At 59.2% G+C, this 25,164-nt stretch overlaps 2 protein-coding genes across 3 annotated transcripts in view; one reads left to right on the forward strand and one right to left on the reverse strand.

The window, feature by feature from the left end:
• SLC5A10 (solute carrier family 5 member 10) overlaps positions 1-25,164 on the forward strand; it is a 69,752-nt gene that overhangs the window by 19,229 nt on the left and 25,359 nt on the right. For both annotated transcript variants that reach the window (XM_028534598.2, XM_028534600.2), the window contains exon 9: positions 2,038-2,173. In XM_028534598.2, coding sequence (XP_028390399.1) covers positions 2,038-2,173 — 136 coding nt within the window. The remainder of the gene's footprint in view (positions 1-2,037; positions 2,174-25,164) is intronic.
• FAM83G (family with sequence similarity 83 member G) overlaps positions 1-25,164 on the reverse strand; it is a 28,672-nt gene that overhangs the window by 1,927 nt on the left and 1,581 nt on the right. The window contains exons 3-5 of the mRNA XM_036032891.1: positions 12,547-12,714; positions 4,676-4,800; positions 2,707-3,952 (exon numbers count right to left, since the gene is read on the reverse strand). Of these exons, the coding sequence (XP_035888784.1) occupies positions 2,707-3,952; positions 4,676-4,800; positions 12,547-12,714 (1,539 nt within the window). The remainder of the gene's footprint in view (positions 1-2,706; positions 3,953-4,675; positions 4,801-12,546; positions 12,715-25,164) is intronic.

The raw sequence follows: 25,164 nt of genomic DNA on the forward strand, positions 1-25,164 counted from the left end.
TGAGGGCTGGCTGTGGGGCATGCTGGGAGAGCCGGCCTGTGCCCTTCTCCCCACCAGCACAGGCCCGGCATGGCACTGGCATGTCTGGGCTGCACAGCATTGCGATTTTTCCATGAAGGCTAAGTGGGCCTGGCCTCGAAAGCAGGGCTGAGTGAGCCTCAATGCCCAAAAAGGGGGCCACACAGGAAGGCAGGATATAGCCCACAGCCTTACTTCCCCATCCTCTTCCTGCTTAGTCTAGGTCTGCATGGGGGTAGCTGGGCCTTGGTCCAGGGCACCCACAAGGCAGGGACTGCATCACTGGGTCCCACTTGTTTAGTCCTCCTGGTCCTGCTCTGCTGTGACCCTCACTAGCAGCTGGGGACTCTGCAGGACTAAGTCTACTCAGGCACAGGCCAGGGTGCCCCTTTGAGAGGCCCAGCCTGGGGAGCACCGGGGGCAGTTCTGTGTGCTAGGACCATGGGTGCTTCTCCTTGTCTCCTTCAGAACTTTTCACTGTCTCCCAGCTCGTCCACTGTACATGGGCTACCCTCTAGTAATCAAAACCAAACAAAGCCAATCAAAGAGGAGGCCTGAGGAGCACTGAGCCCAGCTTCTCCACCTGCAGGATGGGGCCGCAAAGCTGGCCTGGCCTGCCTCCCAGGCTGGCCTGCAAGGGCCTGCGAGAGCACAATGAAGTACAGAGCTCAGGGTTTAGGGAAACGCTTCTCTTCCCCTCTGAGGAGTGGCCCTGGGCTCTTGTAATGACAGCGCATCAGTGGGGACAGTCCACAGGGAACCGTGTCTGGCTCCCTCCTTGTCCAGACAGGGAAACCAAGGCCCAAACTGAGGCTAGGACTGGTCCCCAAGTCACCGGAAGCTGGTGGAGAAGCAGGACTGACAGCAGCTCATCCTGCACATCTGTGCCACCACTCCTGGCACCGTGACTCCAGGGTCACCGAGTCTTGCCTCAGAGGGTGTGCTGGGAGCTGGCTGTCCAACTAGCACGTTTGGAACGTAGTTAATGTCACAGGTAATTCCTACTCCTGAACTGCTGCCAGTGACCGACACTGCAGACGAGCAAAGGGAAGAAAGTTCCAGACGGCACAGTGTTGTGGACATACTGAAAAGCACTGTAAACTTCTTGTGGCTGAACCACGGGTGAATTATACCCCAAGAAAACTGTTCAAAAAAAAAGTTTTGTTTTTTTAAAAGTAGATTCGTGCCAGGGTTGGTGTGGCTGAGTGGACTGAATGCCGGCCTGCAAGCCAAGAGGTCGCTGGTTTGGTTCCCGGGCAGAGCACATGCCTGGGTTGCAGGCCAGGTCCCTGGTTGAGGGTGAGCAAGACTCGATCACATCGATGCTTCTCTCCCTCTCTTTCTCCCTCCCTTCCTCTCTCTCTAAAAGTAAATAAATAAAATCTTTAAAAAAAAAAAGAATCATAATGTCAGATGCTGGGAGGGATCTCAGAGGCCATCAGTCCCCATTCTGTAGACCTGGAAACTGGGGCCTGGCTAGGGTCTACCCACGGCAACCTGAGGGGCTGCCCCTGGGCAGTCCCAGCCCCTCCCCTACTCAACAGCCAGGGAGACTGTGGAGGCTCCCCTAGACCCCAGGCCTGAGAGCTCTAGACCCCTGCCAGTGACACGGAACAGTTGGTGCCAGTGTCACCTCTAGGCATGTGCATGAACATGCCAGCCATTCTCGTGAGGCGCTAGAGATGGGGGAGTCCCCTGACAGCGCTCCACCTAGGGTCTCCTCCAGTTCTGCCAATGGTAGGGTGTCAGGCCAGGCAGCAGCCACCCTTCCCTACTCATCAGCCAGGGAGACTGTGGTCCTGGAAGATGAGCACCTGGGCCCCAGTCACTTGGCCAATCAGGGTGAGCTCTGCTTCTAGGGGGAACCATCAGGGGTCAGGTTTGGGCTTTGGTTATCTCAGGTGAGTCTGGCACTAGAGAGACAGCATCTCATGCTACCCCCTGAGGCCCACCAGGGAGAAGTCTGGCCACAGGCACCCCTGACAGGGGCTGGGACTCACGCTCCTCACGTGCCCACAGGTCATCGTGCAGCGGTCACTGTCTGCCCGGAACCTGAACCACGCCAAAGCGGGCTCCATCTTGGCCAGCTACCTCAAGATGCTGCCCATGGGCCTGATCATCATGCCGGGCATGATCAGCCGTGCACTATTTCCAGGTAGGGAGGGTGCCGGAGGCTGGGCCGGGGCTGCGAACGTCGTCCGGAAGAGGCAAAGGAAGAATATGAGCTGGCTTGAAGGAGTTGGGGGAGAGTGGTCCCAGAACCACTCTCCAAGGGGCCAACACACAGGTGGCTTGGCACAGGCCCAGACAAGGCTTGCTTGCTGGGGGGTGCTTGGGGGTATAAGCAAGTACCTTTGCCACTACCATTTCCTCATCCAGAAACCAGGCACTGACTTCCCAGAATACCACAGGCCTGAAACCTCTTGGGTGTTAAGTGCTTTGATTCAGCTCCCAGTAGCAGGCACAGGCTGCCTTTAGGGGGTAGTGGGGCTGAGGTCTCCAGCACTGCCACATGTGTGGCTGGGGGGGCTCCTACCCACTCCTCACCCCCTGTTCATCAGTGTTCCCATCTGTAACAAGGAAAGGGTCTGAGCCAGGGACGAGGGAGCCCAGCAGAAGGCTGCTCCGGGTGCTCAGGCCCAGGGAAAGGGGCTCCCAGACCCCTGGTGCGAAGGGACCCCAACCCACCTGTGCGTCCTTGTCCATGGAGCACAAGGCCTGCATGTTCCTCAGAGTACCCGCGTCCTCTCTCTGCCGGCCCTGGGCCCACGGTGAACCACATAGGTGCTCACCAAAGGTCCTACGGGTCATGTTGGGGGCACTCAGCTGTCGGCGGGGGGGCTGGGCCGGCCCATTAGCTACCTGCTCTGAGTGGCGCCTCCGGAAAGGGGCTTGGTGTCCCCTCAGCTCAAAACACTCATCTGACACGGAAGAGGAGGCCATCGAGGGCCGCCGAGGGCCATGGCCAAGGCCAGAGCTGCCCGAGAGGCTGTCCTGGTCACTGAGGGTCACATAGTCATCGTCATCTTCCTCCTCTTCCTGATCCAGCCCATTGGAAATCACCACCCCATTGCCATCAGGTTCATCCTGCGTCGCAGACAGCTGCTGCTGGGGCAGGGACTGGCCTGGGCCTGGTGTCCCGGGCAGCCGGTGGTCTGTCCTGCTCTGAGGTACCTCCTCCCTTGGGCTCCCCAGCACCCCACCTATGCCACCACCACCCTGGGCAAGCACGTCTGCCACAGGCACTGTCCGGGGCTTCGGTACTGGGGGCTGTGGTATGCGGTCCTCCTCAGGTAGGCCATTCTTGGCAGGGACCGCATCCTGGGGGTTGCTGGGCTCTGGAGCCGAGCTGCAGTCCTGGCTCTGCCTCCACAGCTGGGCCCCGGCCTGGGATGTGTCTCGGATCTTGATGCGGTTTATCTGGCTGGGCTGAGGGTTCCAGATGTTGGGGTCGATGATGTTGATGTAGCCCAGGATGTCACTGCCTGGCTCTGGGTCCGGCTCCACCCATGTGGGCAGGTAATCGAACATGTTGGCTCGCTCCAGGTTGAGCAGCCCCGGGTGGATAGACAGGACCGGCTCGGGCAGATCTGCTGGCTGCTCGGCCAGCACCGCGCCCCGCAGCCCCGGGGGCTTCTTGACCTCCTGCTTCTCAGAGGAGACCTTGGCAATCTCCTCAGCACTCTTAGCCTTGACCAACGCATACTTGGGATTGACAAGCTTCTTGGCTACAGTGCCGGAAGGCACCAGAGGGGCCACGGCAGGCAGCAACACGGGCTCGGGCTCGGGCTCCTTCTCCATGGGGATGCCCTTGAGGCTGATGCCGTGTGACGTGAGGTACAGCTCCTGGAACTGCCGGTCGAACGTCTCCACCACCTGGCCAGACAGCACGGAGATCACGTTCCGGTCTGTCCTCGCGGCTGACCACGTGAAACTGCAACACAGGGCAAGGGGGCCACCTGGTCATGCACATGGGGCCTGCCTGCTGCCTCAGGCCCTGGGTCCCCCCCAACAGTGGGTGTCTGAGAGAGCCACCATGCACCCAGCAGGCTGCTCTCTACTGGACCATGGCTAAGGGGCCCTAGATGGGACTGATCCGTGAGGGGAACCAAGGACAGGGCACAAGCCTCAGGGCCAGACCTGGGACTGGGTCCTTAGGCAAGTCACAGACACTAGGTCCTCTGTCACCTGTACAAAACAGCACAGTGCTGCGCTCCCCTGGGGTCACAGGATGCCCAGAGCAGCCTGGACACCCGGTGTCTTTGTCCTACCACCTCAGTGGGTCTGAGTGGCAGCACCCCCCTGACCCACCCACACACGGCGGGGTTCCCGAAGCTGGACCACGGTCATCCTCATTCTGGGCCTGGCCCTGAGGATGGCCTTCAGGGCCACCACTCCATGGACCTGGGGAGACACAGCCAGGCCTGGCCCACACCCTACTCCAGTTGGAGTGAGTCTTCTGAACAAAAGCCCTCCTCTGCCTGCTTCTGGAGATGGGCGGCTGGCGTGTGGGTGTGCCCCAACCCAGCTCACACCTCAGCAGTTTGGGGACCAGTGAACCGGAATAACCAGGGTGTTATGAGGCAGGATTAAGGGCAGAAACCAGCCGGGATCCAGAGCCGTCTCTCCCCCAGCCCCCAGAAGGCCAGGGAGTCACCTGTAGGAGCCACAAACAGCTCGGTCTCCATCCACGAACATGAACTTCTGGGCCAGGGCGCCCTTGAACTTGGTGGCGGACCTTGTGAAGAACTCTGTTCCCCCGCTGCTCCGTACCCTGAGATTCTATGTTGGGGGATAGAGACAGAATTACATAGCCACAGCACTGACCACATGGAGGGAGGCCCGGCAGTCTCTGCCTGGAGCCTCAGGGGCCTTGGGGGAACCTGGGTGCTGAGACCTGAAGTGAGGGGGTAATGTGTGTGGGGACTGCGGGGCTAGGCCAAGGTGGGACGGCAGGGATGGGAAGCTGGAGAGGAGGGTGGGGGCTGGTGTTCAAGGGTCTGGGCCTGGAGCGTGGGTGCGCGCAGGGTGGCCGGCAGGACGAGACCTGTGTAGCCAGGCCAGTCTGGGGAAACGCTGCTCCAGGTGGTGGGCTGTTGCAGGGCCTTGGGCAAGAGGGGGATGTGGACTCATTGTGGAGAGGTCCCAGTGGGGGCAGGGGCTGTGTGGCGGGGAGACTGGGGCCTGCCCTAGGGATCTGGGCCGGCACTCTGGTAGGGCACTGGCCCTCCTAGGATGAGTGCCTGGCAGGCCTCGCCCTGGCTCTGCTTCTTGCAGCTATCTCTTCGTCGTCGCTGCTGATCTCTGCTCCCAGAGGGCAGGGCTCCCAGCAATCTCTGCTACTTCTCTGGGGGCCAGCCCACCACCTGGCACCCAGAAGCAGTTTGGGACATGGTCTGATCCCACTCCACACTGGGTCTACACTGTCTGGCTTGAGAGCCAGCCAGAGCCACTGGGAGGCCATGGAAAGGGGTGCCGAGACCCAGAGAGAGGAGAGGGGTTCCTCCCAGGAGTCACAAGCAGCGCCTCAAGTCCAAGACCAGGCCATGCCTGCCTTCCTCTGAACTCTGGCCGTGAGGTGCCCTCTTGACCTGGTTTGAGGTCTAGGGGTATCTCTGGGCTGCGTGCTATAGGGTGGGAGGGATGGCTGCCCTCCCTTCCTCACAGAAGGAGGCCCTAGCTCTGAGGGAGGGGCAGGATAAGCCAGGCTGAGACCCCCAAGTTGAGGGGATGGCTGGGGGCACCCCAGCCCTCAGGCCTGGAAGGAGACGTGGGCTCCTGGTGTAAGCAATGCCCGGTAGGGCGTCAGAAACACTGGCTCCTGGTGCCCCCAAGTCACTGGGTGGTGGGGGGCGGGGCGGCTGGGGACTTCGCTGCTAATGCAAGCCCTAGGAAATCTAACACCTGCCCAGGGCAGGAACTCCCCTAGGGACAATCCGACAGGGCTGCCTGAACACCCCTGGGGTGGGAGTCCCATGCTCTGCTGAGGGCCCCCGTGCTGGCTTTGGGCCCCTGGGCTCTTACACCTTCTGTGACTTCTGCCATGCCCCTCGCCCACTCACTGGCTTCAGCCTGCTGACCACCCACCTGCTCTGTCACTCCCCAACCCCTGCCGAGGCCCCTGGTTGCAGGCGGAGATGACTGGCCGGAACACACCGAGCCGGTGGTGAGGAGGGATGACGACAGCTGTGAGGGCTGGGAGAGGCTGGCACTCGAGGACAGGGAAGTGAGGCAGGCTCAGGGTGAGCATCCAGACATGGGAACACAAAGGCTGCTGACCAGAGCAGCAGCCTATTTTAAGACACATTCAGACTTTAGGGGAGGAGGGCGGGCAACGGAGCGTGCAGAGCAAGCTCAGCTGGACCTCTGACAGACCCTATACCTGTTCAAGGGCCTGACTCGGCCTTGGGGAGAGTGGGGTGCATGGGAGAGTTCAGAGCAGGGAGTCGCAAAGTTGGTGACGCACCTCAAGTAGAGGATAGCATCCAGCAGATGACTCGTGAAATGAAGGGGGGTCAGGGGCCGAGGACAGGGAGGGGGGCTGCCGTGGGCAAGGGAGGTGGGCCTGAGTCAGGGTGGGGGGTCACAGCGGGGAGGGGATGGGCCTGAGAGAGCCAGAGTTTGCCCTCCACAACTTCCCATAGCGTCCAGGTGCTCCTGCTGGCCGTCCCTTCTGTGGCAGGGCTCAGACCCCTCCGCTCATAGGCTGAGGGGCAGCTACGAATGCCTGCCTGGCTGTGGGGTGCACAGCTGTCCTGTTGTTGGGCCCAGCCCAGAAGCCTCCAGTCCCAGGGCTAGCTCCGTCTGCCAGTCAGGCTGCCTGTCTGCACACAGCCAGCTCACAGCCAGCTCAGCAGGAAGCTGGACGTAGCCCAGGACAATTAGTACTCGTGACTTTGTACCCAACACAGAGCACGCTCCCGACCAGAAACTGGAGCAAAGAGCCTGGAGGCAGTACAAGGCATTCTTGGTCAACCACAGCCAACTCCATGGCTACTGTGGGTCCCTGGCTCTGTGCTTGGTGGGCTGGGCCACAGGCCCCTCCTTGGCCTCACTTCCCCTCTCACCAGCACCTCTCCCCACCCACTCCAAATCTTGTCTTGCTGGAGGCCTCAGAGGTCACCATCTACACCTGAGACAGACTCAACTCCACATGAGAGGCACCAGATTTGCTGTGTGACTCTAAGCAAGTCTCTGGCCCTCTCTGGGCCTTAGTTTTCTTGTCTGCATGCTGGGGATTGGCCTCAATCTAAGGCCATTAACCCTGGGGCTCAGCAGCAGGTGGGGCCTCGTGGCAGTTGCCATGCCCACTCCCAGGCCTGTTTTCCTGGGTGTGCCCCGCCCCGTGGGGCCTGGCCCAGATGAGGTAATGTCTCAGGAGTCAAGGCTTGGGTGAACAGCAGAGGCTTCCACAAAGCTGCATTGTCTTTGAGCCCATGACGCCCCTGGCAGGATACAGCGGGCGGGGCAGGACGCCCAGGACCACAGCCACTGGGCTGGCCCAAGTGGGATGCCCTGCACAAGTCCTTGGGCTCTGTGGGACCTCAGTGTCCTCACACCTGAAAGGAAGGGCAGCGATGGGTCCCAGAGAGGATGTCAGGGCAGGGTGGGCACTAGGGATGGGGCAAAACTGCTCCCCACTCCCCACCAGGCCTCCTGTGCTCATACAGAGATGTGACTTGATCTGGTCCTAAGTCCGCTGGGGCCTTCGCCTCTACTAGTGGCAGGGAGGCAGAGGGAACAAGCCCAGGCCCCCTGGCACAGAGCCAGCCTGGGGCATGCTTGAGCCCTGGTCAAACGGGACTCCAGTCCCAAGGCCAACCAAACACCAATCTGGCCTCTCCACACCTCAGTTTTCTCATCTGTGAAATGGACCTCACCCCCCTTCCGCTAGAAGGCTGCTGTAAGGACAAATGAAACCACAGTGAGCGGGGCTGGGTGCTTCCCAAATACAAGGTGACAAAGTGGGCTATGACTGAGCATGCTAGGGTGGGATCCCTCCGATGCTGAGGGGATAGGATGGGAACCAACACGAAGGCCAGAAAACATCTGGACAGTCCAGGTTGAGGGGGCCAGGACCGTCAGCTGCCCGTGGTAGCCAGGTGGGCTCAGAGCAGGGGGGCTTACCCACAGTCTCCCAGTGGCAGGGTCCAGCCCCCTGGGCCTGAGGACAACCTCCAGCTGTACTGTGGTAGCTCCTCACCCCCATCCACTGCAGGGGCCTGATGGCATCCCCTGGGCCTGAGGAGGGATAGGGAGGCCCAAAGATGCATCTTCACCGGGCCCGGCCAGGGATGGCAAGATGGAGCCAGGCATGCGGAGTACAGGAGACAGAGGGCCCATGTCCCCATGTGCTGGGTGCCTGGCCAGCCTCTGCTCTGTCCTACAGAGCCTGGTCTCCTCTGTAATGAGGGAGGAGGCCAATGCTCACCCTGGCCTTCACTGGCTGTCACGAAGCTAGGAGGGGGAGCACCTTTGTGAAATGCCTTTGGGAAGGTGGGACTGAGCAGGCTGCACCAGCCCAGCTCCAAGGCCTTGTTGGGAGGACGCCCAGCTCTCCCCCAGGCTGGGTTGCTTGGCCTCAGCACTGCTGATGTTCTGGGCAAGGCTCTGCTCTGCTGTGGGGCTACACTGTGCATCGTGGGGTATCTAGCAAGGTCCCTGGCCTCTGTCCACCAAATGCCAACTGTGCCATCCTAGTCGTGACCCTTAAAAATGTCTTCAGACACTGCCGACTGTCCCAAGCCAGTAAACCCCTTTGCTTGAGAAGTATTTCCACACCCCAAGTCCATGACAGACACAGGCCAGGGCCCAGGACTCGAGGATGGGTGGGAGGAAGCTCTGAGCACCAGTGGGAAGCTACTTGTCCAGTGTGGGACCTGGGCTGCAGGCTGAGTCCTGGCACCCCTACCGAGCACCTTCCCACAGCCACCCTGGCTGGGCTCACTCATCAGAAATGGGTCCAGCCTTGGCCCAAGTAGCTGCTGGTTTTTCCAGTTTGGCGGCAGAGCCAACGAGCTCTTCCAATCTGTCAGCACCGCACAGCTCCTGTCCTGTCCTGAGCTGGGAGCCTCGCAGCCTGGCCTGGCTCCCACTGACCCTGGGGTGCCTCTTGGCACCCCCAAATGTGGTGTGGCCATGTGGCCTGCCCTGGGCCCTGGAGAGGGTGGAAGGGCTGGGCTTTCTTCCAAAGGGCCGTTCCTGTTGCTGACAAGGGCCATCATTCCCATCCTCCCTGTCAGAGGCCAGGTGCTTGGGGAAGGCAGTGAGCCTCACTCCAGGGGAGGTGCTAGTGCGAGTCCTCCTGCCTTACCTGAAAGCCAGGAGGGCAGCTGTTTCCAGAATGTACTGGTGTGAACTCAAAGCTCTGGAGACAGGAAGCAGGAGGCCGAGAGGCGCTGCCTGCAGCAGGTGCACAGGGGTGGTCCCCAGCCAACCTCGGCTCAAAGGGGGCAGGGGAGCCCCTTGGCACTCATCAGCCAGAGCTGGGGTCTCATGGAAGGAGCTGTGCCTGTCCCCAACCAAAAACAGGACGAGAAGGGAGCTCACCACTGAGAGTCCTGCCCCCACATGGCCTCCTTTATGCTTTGCTCACAGCAGCCCTGCTGGTTTTCAGACAAGGACACTGAGGCCTGGAAAGATTCAATGCCTCTGTCTGAGGTTACAGTGCAGCGGGCAGAGCTGGGGCTCAGGCCTGGCTCCTAGCGCTGCCCCTAGACTGGCACCTGACACTGCTGTGGTCACAAGTACGACCCCACACGTGCACCCTGTACCTTGGGCCGGCAGGAGCTGAGGGCAGGTCGAAGCAGAACCAGCCGAGGGCGATGGGTGGCTGAGGGCGAACCGGGCTCTCCCGAGCAGGAAGTGCTCCCCAGACAGGCCCGGGCCCAGCCAGCCCGCGGGCAGGGAGGTGGGCCGTGTGGGCAGGCCCTAGACAAGGTGACACTTGGCCAGGGATGGGCCCACAGGAGCCTCTAGCTGCCCACCCAGGCTGCCGAGGGGGCAGGCTCCGAGGGCAGAATGAGGAGGCCAGGGCCACATGCCCTGTGCTGTGCAGGTGCTGGCTCCTGGGTATGCCCCACTGTGGACCCTGCCACCTCCCCTAGTGCAGGGAGCTGGCCAGTGGGGCAGCCGGACCAGGAAGCCCTGGTGCACGAGGCTCTCCTGTGCCCTCAGCTGCATTTCCACTTTCCAGCAGCAGGGTGGGGGAGGAGGCCTCCCATCCACACCCCATCCCCTGCCCAGGGCCCGAGGTTTATAATTTCTATTGTTACCAGAAGCTGCGTAGCCACCCTTAGCTCACAGAGCACTTTTATAGCCATTGTCTCCTCTAATTTCATCCTCAAACAACTCTGGGAGGCGTCATTACAGCTGTGAGGTGCCGGAGCCCTGGAGAGGTAGGGCCACGGGCCAGCCCCATGGTGGCCCCACTGGCAGGGCCTGCCCATCAGGGGTGTGGAGAGCCAAGGGTCTGTGTGCCCTCCTGTGCATGCTGATCTCTTGCTATGGGCTTTTAGGTTCAGCCTGGCTTTTAGGAACACAAGGATAAGGAGGCAAGTCACAGGCTCCTGCAGGCCTGTTTCCCCATCTGTCCTGTGGCAGCTTAGTACAGGCAGCCCAAGGCCCCTCTGGCCCCAGCATTCCAGGCTCCCACAGAGCTACGGGGCTACACCATAGTCTAAGGCCCCCAAATGCAGCGGGGAGTGAAGGACAGGGCAGGTGGGTGGGTGGTGCAGGGCCAGCCTTTCGGGAGAGGAGCCACATAGCCTCTGGACCAGGTCCTCAGCACAGCCCCACCTGCCCGCCACTTCTGGGAGCTCCAAACACTCGGAGTACTCCCAACAGTTCCAGGAGACTTGAGTTTGGGACTTCTATACTGAGAAAAGGCTTGGGGCACTGGACAGGGCACAAGGCTTTCAGCTGGGGGCTCGGGTCCCTGCTCAGCATGGACAAGCACACTGCTGCTTCATCACCTGCACGCTGGGAATGCAAGGGGGCCGAGGGAAGTGACGTGTGTCAAGTAAAGCACCCCTGGGCATGTGGCAGGGCTCAGTGGGGGTGAGCCTTCAGGTCTCCTCCAGACCTCGGAGACGGGCTGGACAGAGAGCCCTGAAGTTCTCTGATCTGCTGCCCACAGGGCCGGGGCCAATATAGCCACCTTTCAGAAGACGCCTTTTCCACCTTCTGGACCTATCCTGAGCTGTCTGCCCTGGGACTCGGTCCCCAGTGCTAATTACATGGCAGGCAGTGCGGCGAGTGAGCGTGGGGCTTGGGTCAACCCACCAAGGAGACCACGTAAAAATGTCACAACAGCTAAAGACACCATTCAGAGAGCTTGCACCCACTTGAAAAGGCTCAGTGGGATGGGGGGTACACTTGACAAACGCCAGCAAATTACAGGCACAGCTGCCCAGCCCTTGTTAACCAGCCTGGCCTCTCCCTTCCTCCTGGGGTTCAGATCCCAGGTCTAAAGCCCAAGGAATTCTGACCTGTCGGAGGCTGCTCTTAGCTAGGGGCCTCCGGGGCTGGCCCCCACGCTGCTTCTTGGGCTTCCTAGCTGTAAGTGACCCCAGGTGAGTGCGCCTCCATTTTCTCATTGTAAAATGGGGACAACTGGACAGTCATGCGGAGTAAATGAGTTAACCAGTGAAGTGCCAAGACAGGCATGGCCCATGTCCAACATGAAAGTATTGGTTGTTATTATGCAGACTGATCTGTATTCTCCAGGGAATATGCTGCACACAGTAGGTGCCAAGCAATGTTGGGGCAGAAAGAGGGCTCCCTCTACCCCCAAGCAAAGTGCCAAATGCTAGGATGTCTGTGCAAAAGAAGCCAGCCACACTGGCCCACATGCCCCTGGGCCGGTTGCGAGGTCCTGCAGCCAGGACAGGGAAGGGGATGTGCGCAAGGACACACAGCAAAGCAGTGCTGAGAGCCAGGCTGTCACGACCCCCACCTCTGCTCCGTGGTGCCCCCATGCGGCCCTTTCTGCTCTGTTCTCATTCCTCAAGCCTGCTTTAACTCTGCAGCTATCCAGGAAGCCTCCCCTGACCTCAGCCCGAGGGAACATCCTTTGTTAGAGCCAGACCCTAAACCTGTGGGTGGGCGCTACAGAGGCAGAGTTTGGCTTAACCTTGAGGAAGAACTTCCTGGCAATCAGAGCTCTCCAGGTACCAGATGTGAGCTGCTGGGGCTGGGGCGGCAGGCACCCTGTCCCTGCAGGTGTGTGAGCCAAGACAGGTAACCAACGTGGCAGGGCCTGCTTTGAAAGGACACGCGAGGCCACATCCAGATGTGGACTCTGGCTCCTGGCCAGCAGGCCCTTAATCGATGTTTGCCTTATCTCTGATTGCCGGAGGCACTCAGCGTCCTGTCCCTTGGGGCACTCGGGCAGAGGCTAGGGGACTGCCTGGCAGGAGGCCCGAGGCTTATTGGGCCCTGTGCGCCTGGCATAGGCCTCTATCTCTACAGGGCAGGTGCACAAGGCGTTTATTGAGTAACAAGTTGGCCATAAAGACAGCGGCTCACCTTGAGGTGTCCCAGGTGCATGCGGGCCCGCTCACACATGTGCAGGAAGTACTTGACATTACTCTCGTCCAAGATGATGTACACGGCCACCTTCCTTTTGAAGCCGGCGTCTAGCAGGTCCTTAAAGATGTCTACATCGGTGAACATGTCCATGACCACGGCTATCACCTGGGAGTAGGAAGAGAGATTGGGGCCTTCATTCAGGTAGGCAGCAGGGGCGACAGGTGCCTCGCAGGACACACAGCCCTCCTGCACCTGCCACCTTCTCTGGGTGCCGCTCCAGCCCTGCTTCCTGAAGCCTCAGGGCTGGGGCTGGGGAGTGTCGGGCTGTGGGCCTTTCCAGCTCTGAAACTCTAGGCTCAGTACGCCACACTTAAGACACGAGACTCTCAATCAGTGGCTCGGAGTAGACTCTGCGACGGCAGGGAGAGGCTTGCCCCGCACGCCTGCTGCACCCCTGCCACAGACTCCGGGAGGCCATGCGCAGGCCAAGGGCGAGGGCCTGCAGGGAGTGAGGCATGCAGGGCGGCACGGAGGAGACAGCTGTGTGGGAGCTGGGGAGGAGCTGACTCTCAAAGGTCCTGAAGTCAGAAAGGGGCTGCGTCCTGAGGGTCCCCTTCCTTGTGACTGTCGGGGCTCAGCCCAGGGGCCTGTTTCAGCCCAATCCTGGGTTGCATTCCTGAGCCTCCACCTGCTACCCTGGGATGCTGAGACGAGCCAGATGTGTCAACAGCCAGCAGTCAGGGCGGCAGGTGGCTCGGCCACTCATCGAGGTCGCCCACGTGTCCCTGGGTTGGTGTGGACTTTGGCAGGCTCCCCTGCCGCCCAAACCTGTACATGTGCTCCTCTTGTCGTCAGACAACCTCTGCCCACGACAGCTGACCTCTACCTTCCTGGACCTGGCTTAGGGAAGAGCCCCAGAGATCAAGGTGCTCCTACCCCACCCACAGCCCAGCCATAGTCCAGTGTGGTCAGCAACACCCCTGAGGCCTGTGGAGGGAAGAGGCGCAGAAAAAGGACAGGGTAGTGAAGATGAGCCCGCTGGCTACAGGGGCGGTCAGCAGGTGCTTGTGCCTGGAGAGGCTCAGCGGCCATCAAGCACTGGCCTCTGGTCTCTCATGCCTCTTCCCTGTCCCACTGGGCAGCAAAGGGGAGCATGCCAGACAGTCTCGGTGGTGCCACCCAGGCAGACGTCCAGCCCCTCAGGCCGGCATCCCTGCCCTGGCCTTGGTCTCAGGACTTCCTAAAAGAGCCTCACCCAGAGAGGTGGGGGAGGTACTCTGGGTTACACATCAGGCCAGACACTCAGGCCAGAACCTACCCTGGCGTCTTAGGGAGCCAAGCTCACCCACACTCGCAGCAAGGGCAGGCCTGGCAGGCTCTCCCTCAGCTGGGGTCTGCAGACTCAGGGTGACAGGGAGGCAGCCTGGGGCCTGCTGGTGGTGACTCTGTGCCCCCAGTGAGCGTACCAGGCTGGCCCCTGCAGGCCACCTGCACCCCTCTGGGACCTCGGGCCCCTGCCCTGCCGCAGACATGATCTCTGTGTCGCCCTCAGCAAGGCATCTATCTGGCTTCTGTCATCAGCATGAGAAAGGGCCCAGCTTTCTCATCAGTACGGCGGGTCCTGTGGAGCTGTGAGACCCAGCCGGCATTCCCCAATGACAGACCCAGGGTTCTCTCTGTCCCCTAGGAGACAGACACTCTGTCATGGCGTCTTCACAGAGCTGTTATGGATGAGGCAGGGCAGAGGCACAGTCCCTGCAGGGGCTGGGCCCTCTGGGAAAGCCAGGGCTGGCAGATGTTGGCACCAGAATTAAGCAGGGGCTCTGAGGGCAGTGAGCTCCCATCCTAGGAGACATCTGAAGAAAGGCCAGAGGTCACTGGGTGAATGGGTGACAAGAGTACAGATGACATCCAGAGCTCTCACCAGTCGACGGTGACTAGACCCTGAGGTGGGTGGGGTGGCAGCAGACACTTCCTTGCCTAGGACCCGCAGCCCCAAGGCCATGGCAGCCCTGGGACCCTTTGGTTGGGCCGCTCCTGCAGGCCAGCAGGCTCATGTGCCACCCTGGGGAAGGGCACAGCCAACATGCTTCTCTGGGGAGGCGGCCACCCCATCCCTTTTCCGCATCCCTCCCCATCGGATTGGTCAGGCTTGGTGCCAGGCCCTGCCTGCCACGGCGGACGGAGGCTTGGCCTGGGCTGGGGGACATGCCCCAGCAGGACCTACTCCATGTCCGCCCTTCCCCACGTCACCCTCTGGCAGGCAGGGTGCCTGACCCAGGGACTCTCTGCTGCCAGGCTGTGTCTGCTGGGGCCTGCCCCCCACAGCGAGTCCTCAGGGGTCCTGGAGCTGAGAGCAGCTCTCTCCAGACACTCAGCTTGGTACAAGGGGAGGTCAGAGAAGGGCCTGTACCAGGTGCCAGCGAAGGCTGTGAGTGGAGGGGGTCTTGGCACTCCCACGGAGGCCCCACAGCGTGCTCATAGCCAGAGCCCAGAGGTCCTCCCACCGCTGAGTCCTGCACGCCTTGCTGCATTCCACACGTGGGGATGCTGGGGCTAGAGGCTTGAGACTTGAGCCCAGGGTCCCACACCCCAACCTGGAGCACCTTCTGCCCTAAAGACCACAGCTAGCGCCAGGCCTTGGACTGCATGAGGGTTTCTAATGAACCCAACAACCACTGCCTATTCAGTCCTCACAGACATGCTACAAGTCACTCCCATCTCACAGAGGAGGAGACTGAGGCACAGAAGGGCTGCCACGACCCTGCCTGTGACAGTCTGAGTTGGTCCAAGGCAAAGCCTGTCTGGACCCAGCTAAGGATAAGACCCTTCGTTTGCCACCTGCCAGTGGGGGTGCTAGCCTGGCTCACTTGGTCTGTCAGCTCCCACACCCCAGGCTACTGGCCCCGCACAGGGGTAAGCACCAGTTGCTCTGATGGCCCAGCCCGTGTGTTTCCCTGGAGGGCCTGGGCAAGGCCAGGCCAGAGTCATAGGAAAGACAGAGGGCAGGCTGAGATGGGAGCCTGCCCCGCCCCGGTGTGTGTGAGAACACTTCACAGGAACAGAGGAGGTTGACCTGGGTCCTGGGTCCAAAGCTCACTCCTGTGACCACTGGGATTGGCAGTGTTCCGAGGGGAAGGAGACAGCAGGCGTGAATGCGCTCCATGTTCTAGGTCTGGCCGCCGTGGGGCTGACGGGCAGGTCACACAGGCCAGGTCCTGAGCGAAGGAGGGAGCCTGGTGGCCCACAAGTCTTAGTCACTGGAAAGCCTCCTCTCAAAGATGCAGCTGCAGAACAGGAAGGGGCCAAACACCATGGACAACATACAGGTTCCCAAAGAACAGCAGGGTGGAGGGTAGAGGCTGGAGGATGCTCGGCGGGGGGGGCTGTGCCAGGGCTATGGTGGAAGGGGCATCACAGGGATTGGGGTTAGCGCTGGGCGTGAGTGCTCCTTGTGCTCAAATGCCTCCTCGTGTCTCGTGGGGCCAGGGCAGGGGTAGGAGCTGTGCAATATGTGCAAACTCCCAAAGTATGTGCCCCCAGCAGCTCGCACCCCTCCCTTCCCTTGGCCACATGTCTGCCAACCTATGGATCTGCTTTCTGCCCTCTATTGGGTCTGAATGCCCACCCCCTTCTGCTGGGCATGACGCTAGGATTGTTCTCAGGTTTCCCATAATGCTCCACCCATCTCCTGACAGTTTCAGGATCCCTTACGTATCCTTGGAGTGGGCAGACATCCACTTCCACTTGAGAGATGCTGACACTATGGCCCAGAGGGGAGGGGACCAACCCCAGGTCTCCCCTGGAGCCAATGTGAGGGTAGACACGGGTGTCTGGCCCAGGCCCCAATGCCCCACCATGGGCACCTCCACCGCCTGGGTGGTTACAGGAGGAGGAGGGGCAACTCAAGCAAGGAGGGCAGTATCTGAGTCACTGTAGAGCAGCAGCCCCCACCTGTGGCCACCACCCCCAACAGACATGGCCTGAAGCCTGCTGCCAGCACTGGGGGCATGGCCTGGGGGCACTGGAGTGAATACCCCACATTAGCCCTGGGGCTGAGCACAGTCTGACCCCTGGCAAGGACAGAGCAGGACCAGGGTTGGACCCATAGGCTCCCGGCCTTGGTATAGCGCTGGGAGAGCCACGTCCCTCTCTGAGTTTCAGTTTCATCATCTATGAAATGGGGAAGGTCGGTGCGCTGCCCAAGACCGTCCCAGCCAACAGGCCCCCAAATCCCTGTGCCTTGCCAGGGTGGCAGTGTGGGCTCCAGATTGTCCTTCTGGGAAGATCTGTGAGGACCTCAGGCGAGTGCCTCAGTTCTTTCATAAGGTGACAACAGTGCCCACCCCACTCGGCTGCTAATGCAGAGCCTGAGCCCATTCAGTAGGCAGTGGCTGCCACTCTCCTGTGTCCTCCTCATCACGCCAACCTGAGACTGTCCCACCAGACCCACAGCACCCTCTGGAGTGGACAGCCCGGGATCACCACCCATCATCTTCTGCTCCCCTCTGTGCCAGCCAGAAGTCTGGTGGAAGGTAGCACCCCATGGGCCTGGCACAGGGCAAGCTGCAGGAGGTGCTGAGGGTTGAGACAATGGCCATCAACTACAGGATTCAGCTTCTGCTTCCAGCCAGACAGCAGAACAGAGCCTGCACTACCCTCCTACCTAACAATAAAAAAACAGGCAAAATCTGTGACAGCAAGCCCATAGGCAGCACAGCAGGCACAGGGCTCCCTGAGAGGAGGTGACCAGTGAGGCAAGCAGCAGGGCTGCCCCCACTCCCTCCAGCCATGGCGTGAGGGAGCTTTGGAGTCTGGGCATGTCCCTGAGCTGAGCAGACAGAGTTCGCTTAGAATTTGCAGGGCATGTACTGGACAGGCAAGGGCCACGCAGAGTAAGTGCCAGAGATGGCAGTGGGTTCCTGAGAGCCTGCAGCTGGTGACTGTGCAGCACATGCCTGGGAGGGAACCCCAGGAGCTGGCTCACATAGAGGCAGGGCTGTCCATGTCCCCACAGGGCCTGTGGGACAGCCTCAGAAGGACATTGCCCAAGGAGTGGGCACACAGGCCTGACAGGGGCTGCCAGACTTTTTCTGTAAAGGCCAGAGGTAAATGTTTCAGCCTGCTGAAGCAGACAGCAGCTGGAGACAGCACAGGAACAAGCGTAATTGTCTGCATCCTATGCCTCACGGAAACAAGCAGTGGGCCGGATGGACTTCATCTGCAGTGTGGGACTCCCACCCTGCCACCCCCACCACTGCACTGTGCTGGCCCCACCTAAACAGAGCTTAACAGCAAGCCCCAAAGTGTTACACTGTTTCCAAGCAACTTCTCTGCATCCCAGAACAAAGCTCTGAAGTACTTAAGGGAAAAAAATCGAACTTAAGCACTCCACAACATAAAATTATCTGCTATCCAATAAAAAATTATGAGACACAAAAATAAACAGAAAAATAATGACCCTCATGAGGAAAAAACTGTCTATCAAAACTAACCCCAAATGGATACAGATGTTAGAACTGACAACTACAGACATGAAAAGAGTTATAATTGTATTCTATATGTTCAAAAAGTTACTTAGAGACAGGGGAGATATCTTTTTAAAAACTCCAAATTGAACCACAAGAGGTGAAACAACTCAATATTTAAGATGAAGAATACCCAGGATGGGATTAATAACAGATTAGACACTACGGAGAGAAGCCCAGTGAACTTAAAGACATCAAGAGAACCGACCCAAAATGACGCGCAGAGAAAGGGATTGAAAGACCAGGATTAGAGCTTCAGGGAGCTATGGGTCAACTTCGAAGGTCTAATATAAGCATAATTACAGTCTCAGAAGACACCAAAGCATAGGGTGGGGCTGGGGGGGGCAGGGAGACAGAAAACATTGAAAAAAATAATGGCCACAAAGCATTGCCACATTTGATGAGAACTATACATACACAAGCCCAGGAAGTTCAATGAACTCCAAGCAGAAGAGACAAAGAAAACTATACCAGAGCACATCATAACCACATCACTTAAAATCAGTGATGAAGAGAAAACCTTAAAAGCAGCCCGAGGGGAGAAGACCATTCATTACATATCGAGGAACAAAGGCAAGCAGGTTTCTCCTCAGAATCAACGCAAGCCAGAGGACCCGGGAGCAGCACCTTTAAGGTTCTAAATGGGGAAACTATTAACCTAGATTCCATGCCTGGTGAAAAGAGCTTTCAAAGCCAAAGGTGAAAGAGGGGCCGTGTTAGATAGCCCAGGGTTCGCCCCCAGCAGGCCTGCCCTGCAGTCACCTACAGAGTGCAGACGAGGCGGAGGCTCCGGGGCTGCTGCGGCTGCTCCAGCAGGAGGGCTGGGGCAGACCTGGCCGCAGGGCCTCAGTCCCATGTTCTCGATGTGGACCTGCTGTCTGAAAAGCCAGGAAGGATCCCCAGGCATTGAGGATGCTTCCTGGGAGCCCTGGACCCACTGTGGGCAGTACCCTCTGACTCCTGGGGCTCCCCACACCAGTCCGCCTGTGCCCTGGCTCTAAAGACCTGCCCCCAGTTGAGTCCCACCTTCCAGGTAGACAGGAAGCAAGTCTGATTGCAGTGACAAATGCTGGGACAGGCCGCACCAGCTCGTGAACACTGTACAGGACCAAAGGGGGGCAGTGACAGCCACTCACACTTTCCGGGGCAGTCACTGTGAGCGGGCACCAGGGCCTCCTGTTCCAGGGCTGCCCTCTCCGCCTGTGTCTATTGTAGCTGTGACTTCACCCATCATCTCCCAGAGCCACCCAGGTCCTGAAATAAAGCCCTGGCCATCAGCACTGCCCTGAAGGCAGGTGCCTCCAGATTCGCCACTCCTTCCCTGGGTGGCCTATGGCTGGGCACTTCCCCACTTGCAGCCTCAGTTTCTCTTCTCAGGAACATTGGGATTTGGAGTAAATGGCCTGCAGTCTCTCACCTCCAACACTCCACTTCTGGCACCTTCCTCACTCTCCGCACTGTTAAGACAGAAGCCTCATCAGGGCAATGAAAGAGGGCTGGGGCCTCCAGAACAACCAATGGCTGAAGCAGGATGGGGTCAAGAAGCACATGCTTGTCCCACCCAGAGCCCTCTGACTGGGAGGCTCGGCTCAGCTCAGTGACCAGGCTGGCCCTGCATCTCCAGCCTCTACACAGGCACATCACCCACTCAGCGCGACTCAAAGAACGCTGCAGACACAGAGCTGGCAGTATGGAGAAGGCCACTCAGTGACCGGGGCTGTGCCAGTGGGCAAGACCAGAGGGTGAGCTGCTCCCTGTCCCTGCCAGCCCCAAGGGGCCTCACAGTCCTCTGAGCTTCCAGGCCTGTAGGTTCAGGGTCCAGCCAGTGAGGCCCCCACAGTTGTCAGCAAATGGCACAAGCTGAGGATTTTCAGACTGGAAAATTGCAGAATCATATGTTCAAAAGCATTTAAGATGTTAGCTTCTCCAGGGTCCAAGAGTGACAGACACTGTGGAGCCATTGAGCATCCTGATTCTCTGGGAAGAACAGCCTAGAAAAGACTGGCCCAAAGTCACACTGCGACCCAAGGCAGGGCTAAGGCCCCCTGAGCCACCAGATGCCCACATCCCCTCTACTGCACTCATCTAAGCCCCTGCTTGAACTCCTCCCAGACGGGGAGCTCACCACTTCTCCACCCAGACTTCTCCCAGAGAGTGGCAGTCAGGAGAGGGGTGAGGATAGAGGGAGAGGGAAGGAGGGAAGAGAACTGGTGTTTACCGAATGCCAACCCCTCGCCAGATCCCACACCAAATGCTTTCAGACGCCCTTTCTTCCACCGAAATCTCACCACAACTCCGAGGCAATGGCATCATCACCATGGCACCAAAGAGGAAGGAGTGGAGGGTCTGAGAGGCTATGCCACTGTCTCAGGGTGGCCTGGCTAGATAACAGCAGAGCTGAGGCTCAAGCCCGGGTCTGTGTGACATGCCAGCCGGTCTTCCCACCGCCCCACATGGCATTTAACCTGCGAAGGTGGCTGACCCTGGGGATCACATGGCCCTTACCAAAGAGGCTGGTGCAGCCCACCCAGGCCAGGGCCTGCCAGGTTATAGGGTGTGGTCTGGTGCACTCAGCATCCGGTGGGCGCTCACCACTGATACTTCCTCAAGGCAAGTGCCCAATCCCCATTTTATGGATGAAGAAACTGAGGCCTAAGATTATGGAGCAAGGAAGTGGCTGAGTTGGGCAGGTGGGCCAGGGACCTCTGAGAGTACCAGCTCCCTACTTCTGGCCCAGTGGGAGGACCCTGGCTTCAGAGTGAGCCCATCAGACCAGGGAGTCTGGGGCTCTGTGGAGCCCAGTGCAGGCAGGCTGGCCATGCTGAGGAGCCTGGTGTGACCTGCAGCAGGCCCTGGCCTGCTCTGGGCCTCGGCATCCTCATCTGCGACAGGAGCGTGACGACAGGTGCCGCCCCACAGGATTGAGGGAGGGCAAGGCTGCAGGGGTGAGGCTGCCTGCCCGAGAGCTGGGAAGTCAGGGGTACGCCCAGCCCAGGGGTGCTGGCCCTCCCTCTTGGCAGAGCCACTCCTGTCTCTCCCACCTCTGAAGTAAGAGGCAAATGCCAATGGGGAGGAAACCTTTGCAGAAGACAGGAGCCAACATGGGATGTTGTTATCAGATGGTTCCCCACCTGGCAGGTGAGGGCCCTGGGCCCTGGGCTGGGAATTGCCAGAAGAAGCAGGAAGCAGCTTCCTGAACCTACTGTGTGCCCCTGGGACAGCAGATCGGACCACCTTGGGGCCTCCTGAGGTGTTTAAGCTGTCCTGGTGTTGCCCAGCTCAGTGACAGTGAGAGCCTTCCCTCCTGGTCTGCAGGGATCAGTGGTGGCTGTGGTCCCCGCCACCCTCTCCTCAGCAGTCCCAGGACGCTGCCCCCTCATGGACAGCCAGCGTTTAGGAGTCTGAGGGGGACAAGAAGACCAATGAAATTGCTCTTACTGTCCTGAGTTGAGCTGGGGAAAGGCAGCAAGGTCCCAGTGCTCCCAGGAAAGCTGGGCTCAGAAAGAATAGCCAAGATGCTACTTCCCTAGGGAGAGGGAGAGGGGCCTGCTGGCCTGGGCTTGGGGCCCAGCTCCTTCAACCATCAGCTCTATGGTGGGTTATTTGCCCTGTCTGCCCCACCAGGCCTCAGTTTCCTCATCTGCACACCTATGGAGTTGCTGGGAGGATTACAGTGTAGGTCAAGCACCCACTCTACCTGGCACATAGCTGGTATTTAATAAGTGCCGCAGTACATGCTTTGATTCTCCCGCAGCTAAGCCATCTGCCAGGACTTCCATGTGTGGTGGTGGGAGAAAGGATCTGGGCTTAATCAGGCATTGAGAAACCTAGTTCCTGTCCCTTCTTGCTGGGTGGCCCTGCCTCTGGGTCCCTGTTCCTAAGCCCTGACCTGCCTGGCATGAAGTCCAGTTCTAGTCTAGCCATAGCCACTCATTCCCCCTCAGTTTCCTCATTGGCATGGGCCTTGCCCCTATCCCTGGGACCTCTACACAGGCTGCCAGGCTGGGAAGGGGTCCTACCAGGGGCCTGGTCCCATGTTGTGGGGGGGCGAGGGGCACTCCTACCCGGGCCCCTCCCGACCAGTCCTGTCTCTCCCCGTCTCCCAGAGGCTGCAGCCGAGTGAGGCTGGGGCTTGGGGATCGTCCCTTCTGGGCAAGATGCTACAGGCCCAGCCTCTGGAATGCAGCTGAAACCCCATAGCGGGGTTTTTCCCAAATAAATCCCTGGCTCCGGGGTTAGGGGGATGGGTGGGCAGATAACCATCCATCTTGGAAAGTCAGAACCCACTGAGGCTGGAAGCTGTCTCGGAGCACAAGCTGCCTGCTGAAAGCCACTTAGCCAGTGGAGTTCGCTGAGACCCAGGGCCACCCATCCCTGCCCTGCCTGGCCCCCAAACCCCTGAGGAGCCTGGAATCACAGGGCAACAAGGTGTCGGAGCTGAAGGGACATTAGCAGCCTCCAGTGCCTGTATCCATTTTATAGATAGGAGGACTGGGGCTTGGAGAGGAGCTAGGGCATGTGCCTGGTCACGCCATGGTGGAGGCAGAGCAGGGACCTGACACCAGCACTCTTGGCTTCTTATACGGTGGCCTATTAGTTCTACTCTAGTCTTTGGGGAATGCAGGGATCTGGTGGCAGCCCTGACAGGAATGGTTTCCCAGGTCCCTGCCCCAGGATCTGCCTGCCATGTTGATGACAGGCTTGGCTGAGCAGGTGGCGGGCCAGACTGCCCTGCCTCAGTGGCAGCAGCCCCAGGCCAAGGGCCCAATGGGAGGGGGTCCGGTGTTCCGACAATGGGATCCCCATTCTAGGCCTGCACTGGTTCTGGGGCTGAGAGGAGGAATTAGGGGAGAGGGGAAAAGAAATGATTCATGAGAAGACAGACAGCAGGAAGAGTTCACAGGCAGGCAGCCAGGCAAAGGGCTCCGTCAGCATTTGTCAGCATCCGTCAGTGTCCCTGCCCAGCCCTGTGGGCCTAGGAAGCCACTGGAGACAGAGCTGGAGCCGGGGAGATGGGGGGGTTGTAGGAGCTGGGGTGAGCTGCCCCTCTCTGCCCTGTCCTGGAGGCTGAGGAAAACACAGGCCTGGTTCCCACCCTTCCCCCCAAGAAGTAGCTAGGTGACCTTGAAGAGCCTCAGTTTCTACATCTGAAAAATGGGGAGCTAGCATTACCTGAGATTATCAAGTGCCTCGAACTCAATAAGCAGCAGCTATTGTTATTGCAGGTGGCTCAAGTGCACAACCCTGTTGGCCCCGAGTCCCAGGGTGGATGTGACAGGGACACAGACGGGCTGGAAGGCAGGGGCTGGTGCAGCACGGTGTGGTGGGGTGAGAACAAATCCCTGCCTTCTCTGTACCTCAGTGTCGCCATCTGGAGGATGAAGTGCTTGTCCTCAAAGCCTCTGAGACCCCTCTTCTGTGGCCTCCAAGGCACCCTACTGTCTGAAAGGGCGTCAGTCTCTGCAAGGAGGCCCATTCTTAGCGAGGTGACAGTAGGGGGCAATGCCGTACCAACTGTGGTATCACACAGAGTGGGGTTCAAACCTGAGATGGACTTCTTCCTTAGAAGGTGACACTTGTAACCTTGTGGGGCTTTTATGGGAGCAAATAAAGTTACAGAAGGCCCGAGGGGTGGCTGGGTCTCATCCCTGGCCATAGAGACATGGGGAGGCTGCCCTGAGGGCCCAGCCTAGCCCCAGGCACCCCTATCTGGCCCCATCACCAGGACAGGCTATATGTCTTTCTGTCTAGGGGAGATTAGACTCTGGCTGTCCCCATGCCAAGCTGGGATCTGATGTCTGCCTCCTTTCTACTCCCGGTGGGGAGGAGTAGGAAGAGGAGGGGGAACCCTGGCACAGCAGTTCAAGTTTCCTTGGCCTCTGTTTTCCCAATTTTAAAAAGGGGGTTGAGGCTAGATAATGGATCCTGACAGGCCCTCCCAGGGGATTGGGTTCCATGGCCTCAGGTCAGGCCCCACGTCAGCAATACCTCCTGAGACCACAGTAGGCGAGGGGCAGGTTACTCGGCCCAAAAACTGAAGGCTCCTTTCTCCCCCACTTCTCCTCCTCTTCCTCCCACTCTTCCTCACTCCAGTCACCTGATTCTATCTTCATAACAGCCAAAGACGCAGCTTTTATCCTCTTCACCGCCATCCCACAGACCAGAAACCCGAAGCCCTGAAGTTGCCTGGGACAGGCTGAAAGCCGGACACAGGCTCTCAGACCTGGCCAGCCCCCTGGACACAGAAACTCCGCATTTCTGGAAACCCAAGCTGTGGCCACCTCCTCAATCCTTGATCCACTTTTGGTTTCTTTGCCCAAAAGCTCTCCCAAGCCCTGTCTGTCAGCCAGCATCGTCCCCAAAGCCAGCGTTAAGGTCTTGAGAAATTTGCTGCCCCTCTCTGGGCCTGGAACAGTGAAAGGTCTAGATTCCACTAGAAACACCTTGCCCACAACCTCAGCCAGGATAGACATTGCTAGTCACTCACTGCTCTCTACTGGGCCCAGACTTGACCTCAGAATCCTTCTCAACACGGCTCACTAGGCAGGCTTCATCAATCATGCCAGGATGTACTTTAAACCCATGACAAAGGCACTTCCCACAGCAAGAAGTATCCACTCAAGGTCATGACTGTCCAGCAGCAGCCTGGCTGTCTGCAGGTTCTGAGCTCCTCTTTTCAGAATATGTGTCAGTGTGTCAACTGAGTACAGCTACCCCCACCAGGGACACTGTACAGCTCGGCAGGGGTTGGGAAGGGGAGGTCCAGACAATGCTCAAGGTCCCTTCCAGTGTGGCATTCAATCCAAGTGGATAGCCTGTGGCTGAACTCACTCTGCTCCCACTCCTGAAGACCAAGCTATCCCTACCCCCACATCCCTGGCTGAAAGGTTCTGCCATTGCAAAGCACATGAAAAGGCTCCAAGAGGATGAGCAACTGGTTCCCCTTGCCCAGCACCCCCAGAAAACAGGCTCATTTGGACTCGGGCCTCCAGGCTAGCCTCAGGCGACTTCTCAGTCTCCATGACACCTCCCCTGCCCAACAAAAGCAACTTTGGAGAGCTCATGGTATGTATGAGATCCTCGCTTC

This window comes from Phyllostomus discolor, chromosome 8 (genome assembly GCF_004126475.2).
Source record: "Phyllostomus discolor isolate MPI-MPIP mPhyDis1 chromosome 8, mPhyDis1.pri.v3, whole genome shotgun sequence".
NCBI classification, from domain to species: domain Eukaryota; kingdom Metazoa; phylum Chordata; class Mammalia; order Chiroptera; family Phyllostomidae; genus Phyllostomus; species Phyllostomus discolor.